This window comes from Gopherus flavomarginatus, chromosome 3 (genome assembly GCF_025201925.1).
Source record: "Gopherus flavomarginatus isolate rGopFla2 chromosome 3, rGopFla2.mat.asm, whole genome shotgun sequence".
In the NCBI taxonomy this organism is placed as follows: Eukaryota; Metazoa; Chordata; order Testudines; family Testudinidae; genus Gopherus; species Gopherus flavomarginatus.
Genome location: NC_066619.1, coordinates 91,156,137 through 91,175,980, shown reverse-complemented (window position 1 = coordinate 91,175,980; position 19,844 = coordinate 91,156,137). Strand labels below are relative to the sequence as shown.

At 38.8% G+C, this 19,844-nt stretch overlaps 1 protein-coding gene across 3 annotated transcripts in view; it reads left to right on the top strand.

Moving 5' to 3' along the window:
* Positions 1–19,419, top strand: part of NAA35 (N-alpha-acetyltransferase 35, NatC auxiliary subunit) — a 41,637-nt gene extending 22,218 nt beyond the window's left edge. For all 3 annotated transcript variants that reach the window (XM_050945756.1, XM_050945757.1, XM_050945754.1), the window contains exons 13-23: positions 1,334–1,393; positions 3,475–3,581; positions 5,700–5,766; positions 6,290–6,388; positions 7,735–7,913; positions 13,284–13,420; positions 14,707–14,774; positions 15,607–15,747; positions 16,813–16,935; positions 17,750–17,830; positions 19,098–19,419. In XM_050945756.1, coding sequence (XP_050801713.1) covers positions 1,334–1,393; positions 3,475–3,581; positions 5,700–5,766; positions 6,290–6,388; positions 7,735–7,913; positions 13,284–13,420; positions 14,707–14,774; positions 15,607–15,747; positions 16,813–16,935; positions 17,750–17,830; positions 19,098–19,157 — 1,122 coding nt within the window. In that variant the 3' untranslated portion in view covers positions 19,158–19,419. The remainder of the gene's footprint in view (positions 1–1,333; positions 1,394–3,474; positions 3,582–5,699; positions 5,767–6,289; positions 6,389–7,734; positions 7,914–13,283; positions 13,421–14,706; positions 14,775–15,606; positions 15,748–16,812; positions 16,936–17,749; positions 17,831–19,097) is intronic.
* Positions 19,420–19,844: the final 425 nt, after the last annotated feature.

Genomic DNA, 19,844 nt, shown 5'->3' with positions numbered 1-19,844 from the left:
GGGGTTTGGAGGGCGGGAGGGGGAATCAGGGCTGGGGCCGGGGGTGAGAGCTCTGTCTGGGGGTGCAGGCTCTGTTGTGGGGCTGTGGATGAGGAGTTTGGGGTGTAAGAGGGGGCTCCAGGCTGGGATTGAGCAGTTCGGAGGGTGGGAAGGAGATCAGGGTTGGGGCAGGAGGTTGGGGGGGCACAAGAGTGCAGGCTCCAGGCGGCTCTTACCTCATGCGTCTCCCAGAAGCAGCGACATGTCCCCTCTTCAGCTCCTGCGCGCTGTCTGTCCACAGGCACTGCCCCCGCAGCTTCCATTGGCCGGGAACTGTGGCCAATGGGAGCTGCGGGGGTGGGGGCAGGAGCAGCATGTGGCACCCCCTGTTTTCCCCTATGCATAGGAGCCGGAGGGGGCACATGCCAGCTGCTTCCCAGGAGCCACGCAGAGCCACAGCATGCACGGAAGGGGGCAAGCTCCCGACCCTGCTTCCCGGCAGGAGCTTGAGGCTGGATTAAAAGTTCAGCGGGGGCTGGATGTGTCCCACGGGCCGTAGTTTGCGCACCCCTGCCTTACAGTATTGAAGAGGATACTGACTTTTCTTTTGCTTTTTTTATTTCTTCCTAGTAGTGAGTGAGTTGATACAATTTTTAGAATTCTAAGCAATATTCCACCTCGAATTATGGTATAGATTTAAAAGAAGCAGTTAACTCCATGGTTAACTCCATCCCTATTCAGAGACTCACAAAAACATGTTTAACTTTAAGCATAAGTTCTTTCCTGCTTAACAGAGGCTTTCCGAAATTAGGGCCTATAAAAGTTAAGATAGGTTTAAATGTTTGGTCTACATTTTTATTTTCTAACATTTCATTGAATTACAAAAGAGGCATGGTCGCACTGGGCAGAGTTCCAAGAAAGAGAATAAAGATCTTTTTAACATTATAATAACTCTTTGTATTAGACATGCTGTCTGTAATGCTAATAAACCAATCATTTTCATAAAACAGTTAATATTAGTTGAATAGTCGGTCCTATCCTGTCATTTACACAACTCAAGTTGGAGATGACTGTAACAGTTTGATACTGTCTCTCTTTTTTTTTTTTTTAATAATTTTATCATACTGTGGGTAGTTGGAAGGAATTTTAATAATCTTCTAGTTTTATTCAATAAGATTTAGGATTTCAACAACTCTTGTACTTTGAGACAAAATCATATATCAACTGCAAAATGTATTGTTTGTTTTTTAAGATTATTCACACTTTTATTTCATATGAAATATTCGAAAAAGAGGTAAATCTTTAAAACTGGTATATTAACCTTACTTCTCTTTCCATCCTAAATGTAAATTAGGATTTTTTCTGTGAATTTAGCGAGCAATCACCTTGTGTTCTTTCAAGATCTCTCTTACAGGCAAGTCTTAATTTATAATGAAATGTCTTACATTTTTATAACAGCACTAGAATAAAATAATCACTTCAAGAACCTACATTATTATTGTTTTTAAATGTTCAAATTATATAGTTGATATCAACAGTCATTAGTATGAAAAATGTAAAACAAAAATTGAACTCTTTTGATACATAAAAATCTGATGTGTTTTATTTTGAATAGCTAACAGTCTAAATACAGTATTTGTTTTTATTTATTGTTGATTAACTTGAGCAAATGTGTTGTGAAGATGATATAAACACAGAGTTAAATCCACTTCCCTTGCAGTAAGCCAGGAGTGCGCAGACACTCTTGTAAAGCCTCTCCACCTGCATCTTCCCCATGCAGTCTCAGTGTGGGATTTAATTAGTATAAAGAGCCTCGTGCTCATCCTCCACCCCATGGCTGAATTTCATCCACAGCGTATTCCTACTGCTACATCAGCAGCTGAAGGTTGGGAAAGAACTGAATGTTTGTAGCCTTTTCACTCCTGAGTGTTCCCTGAAATAATATTGTAAACTTTATTGACCAAGAGTAAAATACCTTCTTACAGCAGGCTTTGCTTTGAACAGGGGTATCCACATAGAATGAACAGATGTCCCGACTTTATAGGGACAGTACCAATATTTGGTGCATTTTCTTATATGGGCACCTATTACCCCGCTCACTCTGTTCTGACTTTTCATACTTGCTGTGTGGTCAGCCTATATCCAGATGTCAGAAGCTGTTTATCTTTGATCCTGGAGCTCATGGAAATATATAAAAAAAAAATAAAATTTGGTGGGAAATTGTGAAATGCTGTTTTTAAAATTTTCCACGGAATATTTTGGTTTTAAATGAAAAACCTACAAAACTCTAATTGGGAAAAAAACAAAATTTATTAGACTTAAAATAATCTGTTCTCAAGAAAACAAAAAATGATTTTTTTAACCAAAGACACACACAATACCAAAAATGTTTTTTTAGTTTTTGGGTTTTCATCAGAAAACTGGAAGATTTTGACCAAAATTAAATTTCGGCTTTTTGACCAAAATGAAATTTTTTTGTTGGAAAAACTGAGAATTTCAGCTAGCTCTAAATGTCAAGCTGGGTGAGAGGAAAGAGAAGGAAGGTTCACCTCTCAGTGGCACTATGTACACCCAAATGAAACATTACTCCTTGCCTAATCTCTGGGTAGGTAAGGAGCATTGTTAGCAAGGTCCCATTTACTGTGTGACACATGAGAGAACATATGCAACAATGACCCTTGGTTAGGAGTGTAGCTGAAAGGAAGCAAGACAGCTCTTACAGACCAAAGCAAATGTGAGCAGCTGGAGAGGCTTGCAAGAGATGCCTGTAACTTCCAAACCACCTAAACTGCATTGAAGCAGACACCTTCCTCCTATAAAGCATAGTGTCATAGCTCCATTCAAGTCATAACTGCACTTGCAGTTTATGTCAGCTGATATTCTGCCTTCCTAGGAGGCAAATTCTTCAGCTGTGGCCCTCCTAAGGTGCCTGTCAGCAGATCCTGCTTCACATGCACTTTAAGAGTGCTGCAGGAGGGGGATGCTGTGGTCATGGGGGGGAAAATAACATGGGAACCAGGCAGTGGCATCAGAGGCAAAAGAATACAGCTAATAGAAGTCACCACAAGGAAAGTTCCTTTTCCACACCTCCCCTATTGTCTGCATTTTCTCCTGCCTTCTGGGGCACTGCTTAGCCTCTTCTCTGCCATTCCCCAAAGGATCCTCCCCACTCCCAAACTTTCAGAACAGAGGACAACTCTGTTCTTAGTGCAGCTATATAATCAGTTTGCATACTGGGCCTCCATGATGGTAAACGCAGAGTGAGGTGAGCAGTGCTCACTGCCACTGTTGCCTTGGGGATGAAAACTCCCTACATGCCCCACTCTTTTGGGTCTCTCACCTACTAAACCATTTAACTTTTTATTTAACAGTGTATCTCTCATAAGATTTCTGAAATACCGTAACTACTGTAGTTACTTTCTAAATCAACTTTTTTTTAAAAAAGTATATTTCTAAAAATAGATGATTAACTTCAAAAAAATCTTTTCCTTCCAGACTACATTCCTTGTGGATAACAAGAAGGTGTTTGGTACACATCTCATACAAGATATGGTGAAAGATGCATTAAGATCTTTTGTCAGTCCTCCAGTACTTTCTCCTAAGTAAGTGGAGCAGCCTGGGTTCTGTCTATTTAAGCATCAGTACAAAATATTTCACAAGCCTTTCTGTTTAAAAACAAAAAACCCAGTTCAGTTAGATACAACTGATTATGTTTTTCTGTAAGTAGAGAATCTTAATGTTTGTCTGAAGAAGTCACATAAAAATGTCAGTGGTGGTTACTGTGGCAGATTAGCCACTTCAGCAATGGGGCCAGTGCTCAGGGGCCTTGGCCAAATGGAGGGCCCCCAGAAAAATAATAGTGCTCCACCTGCCCAGCACTCCTGCTGAGGAGTGGGGTTGGGGCACGGGGGCTCCTGCTGGGAAGTGGGGGAAGCCCCCATGCCCCGACCCCACTCCTTGGCAGGAGTGCTGGGCGGGGCAAACCCCCATGCTCCAAGGCCATTCCCCCAGCAGGAGTGCTGGGGGAGAGAAGGAGTGTGGAGGGGCCCCCACTTGCTCTGGCCCCACAAACCCCTAATCCGCTTCTGGGTGGTTATTATAGTACTCCAAGTTTTCCATGACTTTTGTTCCGTATAGATTGGTTTCCTCCAACCCTTTCATTGTGTACTATTTTGTGAGAGACCCTCCACTAATGGATATGTTGTTTCCCATTTCCTTAAGTTTGCACTGATTTGTTTCTCAAAATGTTGCATTCTGGGGCTCTCCTAGTACACCATAAACCCAGGGTTGTGAGCCCAATCTTTAGGGGGGCCATTTGGGGATTTAGTTGGGAATTGGTCCTGCTTTGAGCAGGGGGTTGGACTAGATGACTTTCTGAGGTCCCTTCCAACCCCGATAGTCTATGATTCTATGACTCACTTAAAGTCATTCTAGTTAATGTTGTTTTGTTGTTACGTTGCTGACCAGTTAGGGAATATGCTCATTTAAAGTTGTGCAATGCTCCCTTATAACGTTGTTTGGCAGTTGCCTGCTTTGTCCACTGCTTGCGGGAAGAGCAGCCTGTTGCAGCTAGCTGGTAGGGGCTTGGAACCAGGGTGGACCGGCAGCCCCCCTATCAGCTCCCTGCTCCCCTAAGTTCCTTTCAGCTGTCCTTCCCCCCCACTGTCATGTGCTGCTCCTGCCCTCTGCCTTGGAGCTTCTCCTGGGAGCCTCCTGCTTGCTGTGCAGGGTATCGGGGAAGAGGGAGGCTAATGTCAGGGTGTCCCCCTTGCCCTACTCCTGCTCCCCTTACTCCTTCTCCGTATAGAGCAGGGTGGGGACAGGACAGGGCTCAGGAGGGAGAGAGCTTTCTGGCTGCAGCTGCTGTCTCAACTTCCTGATTTTTTTAAAGGCAATGTACTGAGCGGGGAGGGCAGCATACTTAAAGGGGCAATGCACATCTCTCTCCCACACACAGGGTGTGTGTCTGTCTCTGTCTGCCGTGCTATCTCCCCTCCCTCCATTCGTGCTGCCTTGTAGAGTGTGAGGCTACATTAACAACAATGTGTTAACCCTTGAGGGCTCAGCCAAATGCTAGTTTATCATTTAGCAGTAAGGCATTCCCTGGGAAATATCCCACCCTCTAACTTCACCACCTCAACCAAGCTGCACAATCATCATTGCTGTGTACAGTATTAAATTGTTTGTTTAAAACTTATACTCTGTGTGTGTGCGTGCGTGTGTAATATAATAGTTTTTTGTCTGGTGAAAAAAATTTCTCTGAAATCTAACCCCTCCCCATTTACATTAATTCTTATGGGGAAATTGGATTCGCTTAACATCATTTCGCTTAAAGTTGCATTTTTCAGGAACATAATTACAATGTTAAGCGAGGAGTTATTGTAGTTGGAAAACCACTGACAGGCTAGAAACCTCTGACTGCCAAAAGCTGGGGACTGGATTTCAGGGGATGCGGATCACTCAATAAATTGCCCTGTTTTGCTCATTCCCTCTAGCATCTGGCACCAGCTACTGTCAGAAGACAAGATACTGGACTAGATGGACCATTGGTCTGACCCAGTATGATGGTCATTCTTAGGTTCTTGTGACCTAAATGGTACTGGTTGCCCTCTTTTTTTCTAACATGGCTAAAGTCAGTATCTCCTCTCTTAATTGGGTAACAGTGACTATTTAGAGCAATCATAGTTTCATTTGATATCACTCTGAATATTTCCTTATAGATGTTGTCTATATAACAACCATCAGGCTAAGGACTACATTGATTCTTTTGTGACCCATTGTGTTCGGGTAAGTATCAATCGTCTTACAAAGGCCTTTAATACATATTTAGGCACTGTCAAAGGAATTCAGCACCTTTTGAAAATGAGATTGAGATACCTAACTTTAGGCCAGTATTTTTAAACATGGATTCCTAAATTCTTAACCTTTTAAAAACAAACATAACTGTTGCAATTTGCAATCCCAGGACCATCGTATGGGGGACAGGTTTTGTAGTAATTTATAAAATGGGTATAGATCTCTAGGAATGGAGAGTAATTTCATGTAACCCAGCAAACGCATATTGTTTTTCAAAAAGTGTAAATATTTATCCTTCCGTCCAGTTTGGAGATGTCTGTTTGGTATCTGTGTTCGAAGAGCTTCATGTATTGAAAAACACAGCACAATTGAAAATCTAAGAAAATGTATTTAGGCATGAGTCCTTTCACACATCCTGCTTGGTTGCGTACTTACGGGGGCTCAATCTGTAAATAAAAATATATTATGTGGGATAACTTAGGTTTAAAATTCATCAGTTGTTCTTCTATTTCAGCCATTCTGTAGTCTGATTCAAATCCATGGACACAATAGGGCTCGCCAGAGAGATAAACTGGGTCATATTCTTGAGGAATTTGCCACTCTGCAGGATGAGGTAATGTACCAGCCAGGAGGCCAGCAGGCTTCATCTTCTGTGTGGTTTTTCCACAGTGGAACATCTTGTGTTGGGCTTCCTGTAAATGTTTTCCCTACTATAACCTTTAATGTGTGTTTCTTAACCTTCAAATAGTCTGCTTCTGCTCCCTGCACCTGTTAGAGCTGCCAGTGCGCTCAAGGTTAACAACACAGTAGAGAAGCTTAGTTCTGAGCCACTTCAAGTTCAGAGCACACCTTGTTTCAAAGACGAAATTGCATCTGTACAAAATGAATGTATAAAATATTAATTGCAAATCTGTGTAACAAACCAGATTTTTTTAAGTGTAAAATTTATAAAATACATAGAACTTACATTTACCTCCCTGTCATCCAACATTAAAGAACACTTACTCAACTCATCTATGAAGCTGTTTCCAAATTGGAGGATGATTGATCATGGTGAGAGGTTGTGTTTCACTTGTAGGAGATGGATGTATTTTTTAAGAGAGATAATGAAAAACACTACTTTTCCAGGCTTTGCATGTTAAGGTACGGGGCAGAGGAGTGTGGAATGGGAAGATTTTTTTTGCCTTTGTGGTGGGTCAGTGTTCCATGTGGGTGCTTAGTAGAGGGGTTTGTCAGCATTGTTCTTGAGCTGTTTCTTCCTGAGTAAACAGTTTGTGGTTGTGTTCTTTTGTTTAGGATTGTGGAGGCTCTCTCAATTATAGTATTTCAAAAGAAATAAAAATGAAAAAATGAAAATCTTCAGACATTTAGCCTAAAATAAAAACAATAGAAGATTCTTTATTTTTGTAGTATTTTACATGCTATTTCCTATCTGGAGCCATAGTCTAGTGATTTTGATTTTTATTTATTTTATTTTTTTTTACAACTTGGTGCTGTGGAAGTTCCCAAAAATATTCAGTTACCTCAATGATATTGTAACCATAACAAGCTGTTGCTCCTGGTCTCACAGCTGCACATAGTATGTGGATACAATACTCATGCTGGTTTACCAAATGTTAGTAAATTTGACTATTCAGTAATTAAAACCGTCAATAAAATTAAATCCTTTGTCAGTAAATATGGCAGTGTAGTATAGAAAAATATTTTTTTTCTTCTACCTCAGACAGTGAGTAAATTATATAACCCAGTTTTATGTGCTTTTTGGACTGCTGAAGTCATGTTCTGTGAAAACTGATTTCCCTTGTTAATATGTATTATGGATTTATTGACCATATTTTCATTTAGAATTTTGTGAGGGTTTTAATTGTGGCAAAACCATGAATATTGTTTCTCAGTATGTTCTCACTTTCCTATATCTGTGGTATTTTTACTTAAGTTTGCTGTGTCTTTTTCTGGTAGGCAGAGAAAGTAGATGCAGCACTTCACAGCATGCTGCTGAAACAGGAACCTCAAAGGCAACATCTGGCTTGTTTGGGGACCTGGGTCCTCTACCATAATCTCCGCATCATGATACAGTATCTTCTGAGTGGCTTTGAATTGGAACTTTACAGTATGCATGAGTATTATTACATATATTGGTAAGAGTACACATTATTGAAAGCTTTGTGGGGGGAAAGCGGGAATGTTCCCACAGAGCCCAGCCTGTAAATGTATAGAACAGTGTTAGGCCAGTGTTTTAAACTGGGATTTAGAACAATGCTCTCATCCCAGACTGACTGCACAAAATATTTAGTCTCACTGCATCATAAAAATTAGAGATGGGGGGAAAAAAACTATTGGGCCATCTCGTCCCTTCTCCCATGTTTGTTCTCTACAGTGTATTCACTAGTGGACTGTCCAGATCACTGCTTGGCTACTTATTTAGCTTGTTCTAATAGACCATCTTCAGTGAAAGTGGTTTAGTCCCATGAGAAGCAATGCTGACTGTGGCAGCCAGCATAGATTTTAAAGGAAAAAACACTACCTGCTTCTGGTTTATATTCTGTTCCCTTCCAACAATGCTAATCTCATTAGATATTTTCAACATTTAGACCCATTGAGTTGGGAGATCATTTTTAAAAACAACATCTTACTCCAAATGTATACCCTATCTATATTCAGAGCATTTCCTTCTGTTTTCAGTGAGAGAGAGAGATAGACAATGTGAGTGAGGTAGTATCTTTTATTGGACAACTTATTTTAGTGAAAAAGGAAGATGACAGTGTGCAGAAACAATATACATGCTGTTCTATTATACTCCTTCCACCTTGAACTACTTTCCATAGGAGGAGATGGCCAAAGGGGAAAAAAAAAATGTTTTAAATGGCTTATATGTAATGGACCAATAAAGCACTCGCGTGTTAAACTGACATCTTGATGCTATTTTTTTAACTCCATTGAAAATGAATTCTAATGTATAGTACATACTTTACTGTTACTCTTCAAAGGACTGCATACTACTTACATCTGGTAAGGGAAAGTCAAATACCCTTGAGCAGCAGTCCCCAATGTGCCCGTGGGCGCCAGGGCGCCCGCGGGGGCATCTAAATGCACCTGCGTCCTGGCCGGTGGTCGAGCATCCGCCAAAATGCCGCCGAAATTCGGCGGCATTTCGGCAGTGACACCTCTCGATGATGCCACTTAAATTAAGCAGCGATGCCTCTTGATGACGCCGCTTGCTGCCAACAACTGGTGTCATTGAGAGGCATCGCCACCGAAATGCCACCGAAATTCAGCAGCATTTCGGCAGATGCTCGACCACCGCCACAGTCCTTTGTCTGGCACCCACCAGATGAAAAGGTTGGGAACCCCTGCCCTAGAGTGTTTATAAAAAGTTGGCTGTTTGGGAACATGGGATTGCATCACTGACACTCTTGGCTAATAGTCATTGATGGATTTATCCTCCATGAACTTACCTAATCCTTTTTTGAACCTTTTGGCCTTCACTGCATCCCCTGGCAATGAGTTTCACAGGTTGACTGTGTATTGTGTAAAGTACTTTCTTTTATCTTCTTGCTGCCTATTAAGTACATTAGGTAGCCCCTACTTCTTGTGTTATATGATGGGGTAAATAATGCTTCCCTATTCACTTTCCCCACACCATTCATGATTTTATAGACCTATCATGTCCCTGCATCTTATCTAAGATGACCAGTTAGTCTTTTTAATCTCTCCTTCTATGGAAGCTGTTCCATGCTCTTATTTATTTTCATCGCCCATCTCTCTACTTTTTCCAATTCAGATAGCTTTTTTTTGAGATGGGGTGACGAGAACTACATGAAATATTCAATCTATGGGTGTATTATGGATTTATGTAGTACATTATGATATTTTCTGTTTTTATTATGAATCCCTTTCTTAATGGTTCCTAACATTGTTAGCTTTTTTGACTGCCACTGCACGTTGAGCAAAGTTTTCAGAGAACTACCCACGATGACTCCAAGGTATTTTGTGGGTGGTAAGAGCTAATTTAGATCCCATCATATTGTCTGTACAATTGGAATTATTTTCTCCAGTGTGAATTACTTTGCACTTATCAACCTTGAATTTCATCTGCCATTTTGTTGCCCAGTCATCCGGTTTAGTGAGATCCCTTTGTAACTTTTTGCAGTCAGCTTTGGACTTCGCTATCTTGAGCAATTTTATGTCATCTGCAAATTTCACCTCTTCACTGTTCTGCCCCAATTCGAGATCTTACTGAGGGTGTGAGACAATCCTTAATTTTATAATAACTGTACTACCATTGATGCCAGTCTGTGAATTTGGCTCCACGGGTAGTAAGGGCAATAAAACTGGTTCCATGTTGGCATTTCATAATTGACTTTCAAACTAAGGCATTTGAAGAAAACATTATAGTAACTAATGTATTTGTTGCTATTTGATTTTAGTAGATTTTTCTTTAAGGCCAGAAGGGACCATTAGATTATCTAGTCTGACCTACTATATACCAGGCCAGTAAATTTCACCGTTGCCCCTGTATTGAGCCCCACAGCTTGTGTTTAGTTAACACGGATCTTCCTGAAAGGCCTCTACTCTTGATTTGAAAATAGATTTTAATAGATGGAGATTCCACCACTTAACTTGGGAGTTTGTTCCTGTAGTTAATCACCTTTACTGTTAAAAATGTGTGCCTTATTTCTCATTTGAATTCATTTGGCTTTAACTTGAAGCCACTGGCTCTTGTTATGCCTTTCTCTGCTAGATTAAAGAGCCCTTTTCGTGCCTGGGATTTTCTCCCCATTAAGGTACTTATACATTGTGGCAATTATGATTAGTATCAATTTGCTGCATAGTCTTTTTTCCTCACTTTTAATGATTGTACATCTTATCTTAGTTAAACTATAGTACTAAATAGCTATTCAATTTGATCTTTAAGTGAAAACCAAACAAATATTTTTGTTGAAGAAAATAATATTTGGTTGAAGCTTTCATCAGAATTCTGTCAGTAACACATTTCTGGACTGAACTATGAATTTTTTGAAGACTTGTTTATTTTTACTCTTCATGCTCTGCACTCCTAGAGTAGTTTTCCTGCCACCTTTGCTATTAGTTTGAAAGAAGGCCAGAACTTTGTTCATAGGATGTAGTAGCACTTTAGGACTCTCTTTCAGAATTCTGTGTAATGGTTGAATAACACGATTCCTTAAAGTGATACACTTCTTTAACATGATAATCCATGATTTTACTTATTAAAAACTGTAATGCTTGAAATTAGGGCTGTCAAGTGATTAAAAAAATTAATCGTGCTGTTAAACAATAATAGACTACCATTTATTTAAATATCTTTGCATGTTTTCTACATTTTCAAATATATTGATTTCAATTACAACACAAAGTATACAGTGCTCACATTTTTATTACAAATATTTGCACTGTAAAAAACAAAAAATAGTATTTTTCAATTCACCTAATACAAGTACTGTAGTGAAATCTCTTTATCATGAAAGTTGAACTTACAAGTATAGAATTATGTACAAAAAATAACTACATTCAAAAATAAAAATGGAAAACTTTAGAGCTTATGAGTCCACTCAGTCCTATTTCTTGTTCAGCCAAAAAAGTTTGTTTACATTCGCAGGAGAGAATGCTGCCTGCTTACTGTTTACAATGTCATCTGACAGGAAGAACAGGCATTCACGTGGCACTGTTGTAGCTGGCAACACAAGATATTTACGTGCCAGATGTGCTATGGATTCATATGTCCCTTCACGCTTCAACTACCATTCCAGAGGACACACAGCCATGCTGATGACAGGTTTTGCTCCATAACAATCCAAAGCAATGTGGACTGACCTATTCATTTTCATCATCTGAGTCAGATGCCACCAGTAGAAGGTTGATTTTCTTTTCTCTTTTGGTGATTCGGGTTCTGTAGTTTCCACAACGGAGTGTTGCTCTTTTAAGACCTCTGAAAGCATTCTCCTCACCTCATCCCTCTCAGATTTTGGAAGGCACTTCAGATTCTTAAACCTTGGGTCAAGTGCTGTAGCTATCATTAGAAATCTCACATTGGTACTTTCTTTGCATTTTGTCAAATCTGTGGTGAAGGCGTTCTTAAAATGAACAACATATGCTGGGTCATCATCCGAGACTGATATAACATGAAATATATGTGCAGGAGACATACAATTCTTCCCCAAGGATTTCACTCACAAATTTAATTAACACATTTTTTTTAACGAGCGTCATCAGCATGGAAGCATGAAGGGGCATACGAATATCTGGCACGTAAATACCTTACAATAATGGCTACAAAATTGCCATGCAAATGCCTGTTCTCACTTTCACTGTAAATGTAAACAAACTTGTTTGTCTGAGTGACTGGCTGAACAAAAAATAGGACTGAATGGACTTGTAAGCTCTAAAGTTTTACATTGTTTTGTTTTGGAGTGCAGTTATATAACAAAAAATATCTATTTATAAATTGCACTTTCATGATAGAGATTGCACTACTGTATTTGTATGAGGTGAATGGAAAAATACTATCTTTTGTTTTTTACAATGCAAATATTTGTAAAAAATAATATAAAATTAGCACTGTACACTTTGTATTCTGTATTGTAATTGAAATCTATATATTTGAAAATGTAGAAGAACATCCACAAATATTGAATAAATTTCAATTGGTAGTCTATTGTTAAATAGTGTGATTAAAACTGCAGTTAATTGCAATTTTTTTAAATCGTGATTAATTTTTTTGAGTTAATCACGTGCGTTAACTGCATTTGAAGCATTGTCAATATTTTAAAAAAATACTAATTTAAAAAAATTTTTAAAGGGACTCCTTTAAAATAAAAGAACAGGAGTACTTGTGACACCTTAGAGACTAACAAATTTGAGCATAAGCTTTCGTGGGCTACAGCCCACTTCATCAGATCCATAGAATGGAACATCTAGAAATAAATATATATACATACAGAGAACATGAAAAGGTGGAAGTAGCCATACCAACTGTAAGAGGCTAATTAATTAATGTGAGGTATTATCAGCAGGAGGAAAAAAAACTTTTGTAGTGATAATCAAGATGGCCCATTTTAGACAGTTGACAAGAAGGTGTGAGAATACTTAACATGGGGAAGTATATTCAATAATCTACTCTGAAACCTGCCCTTTAAAATACTTAGTCTCTGTAATTTAATATGTACGATTCCTAAACTCTTGGATTATTTAAGTATTAGCCTGAAGTCTTTTTAAAGATTTTTGAAATGGTTAGAAGTCATCTAACTGAATACTTACGTGATACCCAGACTTTGATTTAAACTAGCAAAAGAATAGAAGTCATTTTATACCATCGCTGAGCTTATGGTGTTGAGACATTTTTCCCCTTCAGTTAGTTTAAAGGAAATATCAGTTGAGTATAGCCATCTGTTTTCTTCATGAAAGAAAATGCACAATGTGAAATAACAGCACACGCATTATATATAGCTTGCTGTGTACTATGTAATAGCTGGATACTATTTGTATTATAGGTATCTGTCTGAGTTTCTCTATGCCTGGCTGATGTCAACACTGAGCCGTGCTGATAGCTCTCAAATGGCAGAAGAGAGAATAATGGAAGAGCAGCAGAAAGGCCGTAGTAGTAAGAAAACAAAGAAAAAGAAAAAAGGTACAACGGGTTTAGAGTGTCTCTCATTTCTCTCATACTGGCATTATACCTGTGTAACTTCACTGATCTCAAGTGGTACATCTACACTGCAATGTAAGCCCAGGGTTAGTGGGACTCAAGTCAGCTGACCCATGTTAAGGAACCCTGGGCATGAGCACCTACATTGTATTTTAACCCAGTGTTGGTACTTTTCTAACCCATGCTCAAACCTAGGACTTTTGCATTCACACTGCAGTGCGCAGACCCGAGTCAAAGTAACCATATCCCAGAGTCCCTAGCACCGTCCCTCTCCCTAAATGTGGCCACTAGGACTGTGGTGCATGGTGGGAAGACTTGACTGCCTGCCCTGCATGTTACCAGGAAGCCGCTCGCTTTGCAAAAGGCCTCATTGTTTCGCTCTCCAGTGCAAACCCAGGAGGCTCTCTGACAGAGTGGGTTAATGATGATCTGGGTTGCTGCTGTTCACAAAGGGGAGGTGGCTTCTGTTTTCAATAGGGTGGATTGCAGATTGGGATAGAGAGGGTTAAGGAGGTTGTTTCATGGAATTATGTGATACTTCCGGCTGACCCCAAGGGCCTGAATGAAGCAAGGCTGCATCTACACTGCAAAGCAATAAGGCTCAGACCCTCCAGCCCTGCTGGGACCATGGGTCCAAACCCTGGGTTAGCGCAATTGCTGAGTAGATGCAGTTTGATTAATTGAATATGATTTAATCCATACACCAGCACCTCCCAACTCTTTGCAAACTGAGCCTCTCTTCAGGAAGACAAATTACCTGTCTCTCTCCTTCAACAGCACCATGTTAGCAGCACACTGTGGGAGAAATGTTTACTACTACTGTTCCACACTTCCAGGGGAGCATGCCCATGGTTTGGGAAACACTATCCTACAAAAAGTATAGCTTTATGAAGGCAATGTTTGTCTGAGTGTGAGGTGGAGTATGTATTGTCAGATCAAATTTTTATTTTATTCCTAAGAAGTTCCATTGGGCTCCAGTTCCGCAAGCTTTGAGAATGTAAATTGTCCCATTGAAGTCCAGGGACTACCTATGAATAAAAGTTAGGTATATACTTAAGTACATTGCTTAACTGGGGACCAAATGAACATGTCTATCTTAACTTAAAAGGAGAGTTTCTAATTTTTAGAGAAGGGGACAGGAAATTTGCAATTGTGATATTTGCAATTAACAATTTTAATGAACTAGTAGTTGCAAAAAAAAAAAAATTGCCTGCATTTGTTCTGTATCATTATTTTGGGTGAAATATCTTTGTACATGGAATTTACAGTTCGCCCTCTGAGCAGAGAGATCACCATGAGCCAAGCATATCAGAATATGTGTGCTGGGATGTACAAGGTAACTTATTACTGAACAGATGGTCTACATAGGGTTCAATTTTGTTATACGGTGGTGGTAAGCATTAAAATTTCCCCCTCCCCCCCCCTTTTTTTTTGTAATTTGTGTCCATTCTGTTGTTGGTTCTGAGAATCAAGCCCTCATTTTTGGCATGCCAAGCCCTCCTAAAGAAATTTCCTACTCTAAATAGTGTTTTAACAGATATAGAATAATGCTATTTAAAGTCTTCTAATGGATATGAGTAAGGATGAATAGTCTGCTGAAGCCATTATCTTTAAGCACTGGAACTTGTTATAGTGCCCTCTCCTGTCACTAAACCAGATTGGATACCAAAAACTATAAATGATACTAGCTGAAATATAATAAAACAAGCACTAAAAATACATTAAAATGGAAGTACCATACAGTGCTAAAAGAAAGGGAATGCTGATTCCCTAGCCTCTCTGTTTTCTGATCTCTGACAGCTGACCCAACAGAAATGCTTCAGAGGTGGTTTGATATCTCAGTAGGCTCTTTCATGAATCCACCCTCTCTCTCAAGATTAAAAAGAGGAGTTACCTTGCTAAGCATTTGCCTGACTTGTTTGGTGCATTATAAAACACACATGAGAAGTCCATTCTCTAAGCAGACAAATAGACAAGAGTAGAATCCAGAGACAGGAGAAATACAGTTAACCTTTTTGCATCAAATGCCTGGAAAGGTATTTCAGAATGACTTTTTTCCCATCCCCCGGGTGTACCATTGTTGATTCCAAGATGCGGTAGTGCTTGTGCATTATGACAAACTGCTACAGGTTTCACTTCAGTCTTTCTTATTCCTTCCTTCCCCTTAGACAATGATCGCTTTTGACATGGATGGTAAAGTGAGAAAACCCAAATTTGAGCTTGATAGTGAGCAAGTTCGATATGAGCACAGGTTTGCTCCATTCAACAGTGTCATCACACCACCACCAGTGCACTATCTGCAGTTCAAGGTGAACTCTTTCCAAACAATCTTAAAACACTTAGATTCAACTCTGCCCTTCAATATGTTTGTACGTTTCTTGTAAAATCAGGCCCTGCATGTACACTTACATGCCTAGTGGCTGATTCTATAGCACATAACAATGCATCTCAGTGTACTGAAGGACAGTATCGTACTTTTAAGTACTGTTATAAGTTAAAAATATCTTTCATTTTTCTAAATTATTTAAGCAAAGTAGAGAATGAGAAGAGGCTATTCACTGTATTTGCAGTAAGGAAAGTGAATCTAACTTCTTTCTAAAATTGGACTTTTTTGCCAAGTTTTGTTGCTGTTACTCTTTGTAATGTGTGCATTTGTGTGAAAAAGATATCAAATTTGACAGACTATCAGCTAGAATATACATTTAGAAAAGGTAGTTGTTTAACAGCCAAAGTATTACTGTTGCAGCAAGCAAGCAAGGTATGTGCAACAAATATGAAGGCAGTTTTGCATGTAAAATGAACATTGATAATGCAGATCAGGCCATCCTTGCTTTCTGTGTCAACAATGCTATATCATCTTACCTATCTTTAGAATTATGCATTTTTTTATTTATTTATTTTTAAAGAAAAGTAACTAAAAAAAATCTTGTTCAACTTGTGCACGCAAGCCTGTGCTTTATAACCACCTACTCTTACTGCTCTTCCCTTGTCTGTCTTTCCTCTTTAGTTACTCCTCACTGTTTTGCTGCCTACTTGATGGCATCACTGCTGCAAATAGAGTGCAAGCTCTCCAGAGCAGGGATCATGTCATTTATTGGTGCTGTGAGGTGTCTTAGCACACTTTTTGGTGCTCTAAAATAATAAGCTGTTTATTAAAGATTACAATACATGAGATTTAACTGGTTAAAACAAATATTAATTTGACCTCTGCTATTTAGTGGTGGTAATATTTTAATCAGTACTCAGTTGATTTAAGGAAAAACTGGTTTAATTAAATATTGTAATTGATTTCTGATCCCAGTCAAAGCAATGTAGAAAGGTTTATGTGCTGTTGACTATTAGTTTTAATAATATATATTTTTTGTGATATTTAGGAAATGTCTGACCTAAATAAATACAGCCCCCCTCCACAGTCCTCTGATCTTTATATGGCAGCTAGCAAACACTTCCAACAGGCTAAAATGATACTGGAGAATATTCCCAACGCAGATCATGAGGTAAGGCTAAACGGAGATATAGAGAAACAGAAGTAGATGCTCCTGTTTGGAATACATTATTGGCTTTGTCATTAGTTCTAACTGAAATACTTTTATGATGAATTAAAATATATTAGAAAATTATCATTTAGTTATTAAAGTGCTCAAGTATTTAATTATAAATTGTCAACTTCCCACATTGAACTACCCGCTGTATACAGGTCTGTCACATGTTATGTGCATTTAACATGCACGATTTCAGCTTTACGCGGTCGGCAAAAAAAAAAAAAAAAAAAAAAAACCAAAAAGAGAAAAATAACAATTTTAATAATGTACCTGTAGTGCGAGCAATTCCGCCTGCCATTCAACTAAATGTAATTTTGACTATACGCGGTTTTTGCTTTACGTGCTAACTATGGAACGGAACCCCCACGTAAGATGAGACTCGCCTGTACCATGGTTTATAAGAACAGCAGCTTGTTAGGGAAGGGATGTGTCCTGTGCAACATGAAGCACAAAGTCAACCCCTGACAAATAATACTTTGAAATCTGCAGAGGTTTGACAATCATGAGAATAAATATGAAATACCATGTTTTGTACGGTCTCTTATATTAAAAATGCTATTGTATTAAACATAGTTAGTTGCCTTATCAAGCTGGTCAAATATAATTTATATATTTGAAAATGTAGTACAAACTGCTTTGACATCTTTTAAAATGGGATTGATATTCTAGTCAAAGTATTATATTATAGAAGCAGCTTGATTGATTTTTTTTCCCAATTATTTTTTCTTGGCCATAAATTGTCACTTGAAAGTTTACTACTTTCTGTTAGGTCAACCGAATTCTAAAAGTTGCTAAACCCAACATTGTGGTCATGAAGCTGCTGGCAGGCGGTCACAAGAAGGATTCTAAGGTAAGAAAATCACAATCAAATTGAATTGTCTTTAACTACTGAATAAAACAGTCAACAGTTCCATTTCTGCTACAGCTCTAATAGCTGAATGCACAGTTTCACTTTTTAACTACTCTAAGCCTTAGAGGGAATACAGATCTGATCCAAATATGGAAAAAATTAAAAAATAAATGTGACCCTTGAAGCATGTTGAGAAGCTGGCATTTCAAGTTTTGAAATTTGTTATGCCCTCAAATGTTTGAACATTGGGAGGGAAATTAGCTGGGAAGCTGCATCTAGAATGTAAATAGCAACAAAGACAGGAGCTATGATGTGGAAGGTGAGGCTAATGATGGAAGCAACAGCAGATGTGTATGGATAGGGTTAGACATTAAGAGGAAGAAGAGAAGGGAAAGCAGCTAATAGCAATGGGTCCAAGGAAGTACAAGTAAGCAGTAAAAGGGTTGAGGATTGGGGAGAAGCAGCAGCAGGTGGGGAGGGGAATGGAAGAAATTAGCTGAGCTTGGAGCAGATAGTGGGTGAGGTGGAGAGTAGAGGAAAGCATTGGTGGGGTAGAGGGAGTATCCAGAATGTGGAAACAGAAGTATGGGGAACGCACATTTTGGGCGAAGTGGTGGGTGGACAAGAAGCAAGGTGCTGGTTGGATAGCAGTTAAAAGGGTAGATCAGCATTTTTAGTTTTTAATCTTGTGTTCTTGGAAAGGGAAGCAATTTCAGGAAGATAATTTAAAAAAAAAATGCTTCACCTCTTCAGTACTCGTGCATGGTTCCAATACAGTATATAAGAGGACTGACTTCCCCTAGGCAGTGACATGATGTCTTATGTCTGACTCAGTGAGATTTTAATTTTTCCATCTATCTTCTTATTTTGTATCAGTTCAGTTGTACTTTTCTTTTTTCCCCTCTCTCTGTTGGTACCAACTCCATCATAGTACAAGCTCTAACTGAGAAGGTTGATGGCTTCCCCAGATGGCAGTGTCCCTCTTTGCCCCTCACTAGTGATGACTAGTCTTTCAGAGACTATTTTCCACAACTCATAATAGCTTTTGATGTTGTTGGGATTTTTTAAGTTGATTTTTAGCTGACAGGATTTTCTTGGTTTGTGTTCTCTTATGATATTTTAAAGCTTAAAAAAACAAAACAAGAAAAAACAAGTAGGCAAAACTAGCATTTTCTTCCAAGATAACTATGCCATGAATTCCCCTTTCAGAATAAAATCAGTAGTGATGGATGTCAGAGTAATCTTTTAATATTCTCTCTCCCTCTAGGTTCCTCCAGAATTTGACTTTTCTCCTCACAAATATTTCCCGGTTGTGAAACTTGTTTGAAAGACAAGAGATTATTATTGGATACCTGAACTGTAATCTGTATTTCAGATACCCGCTTTGAAATGGATCTCTTGGATAAAAGTACTGTTGTATGGAATATCTTTAGTCTGACTTCCTTACATGACCTGAATTACAACTGCTGTTTTAAAGTGGTTTGTATAATGTTCTATGGGTGAAATGATTTTTAATCAACTGCATTATTGAACAACATTGTACTTTATTTGGTTTTATTACAGATTTAATCATAAATCATTTTAGTGAATTCTGACTGACAGTGGTGTTTGTAAGGATTTAATAACACTCATGACTGAATGATTCAGTACAGTAGAGCCTGTCTGACAGGCACAGCTGAGTTAAAGTGAAATTCTCGTTTGAACAAGGACTCTCTGAAAATGACATTATAGAATCATAGAAGTGTACGACTAGAAGGGACCTCAAGTTGTCTAGTTCAGTCTCCTGCACTCAAAGTAGGACTACATAATAACTTGACCATGCCTGACAAGTGTTTGTCTAACCTGTTCTTAAAAACCTCCAAAGATGGAGATTCCACAACCTCCTTATGCAATTTATTCCAGTGCTTAACCACCCTGATAGTTAAGAATTTTTTTCTAATATCCAACCTAACCTTCCCTTGCTGCAATTTAAGCTCATTGCTTCTTGTCCTATCATCAGAGATTAACAAGAACA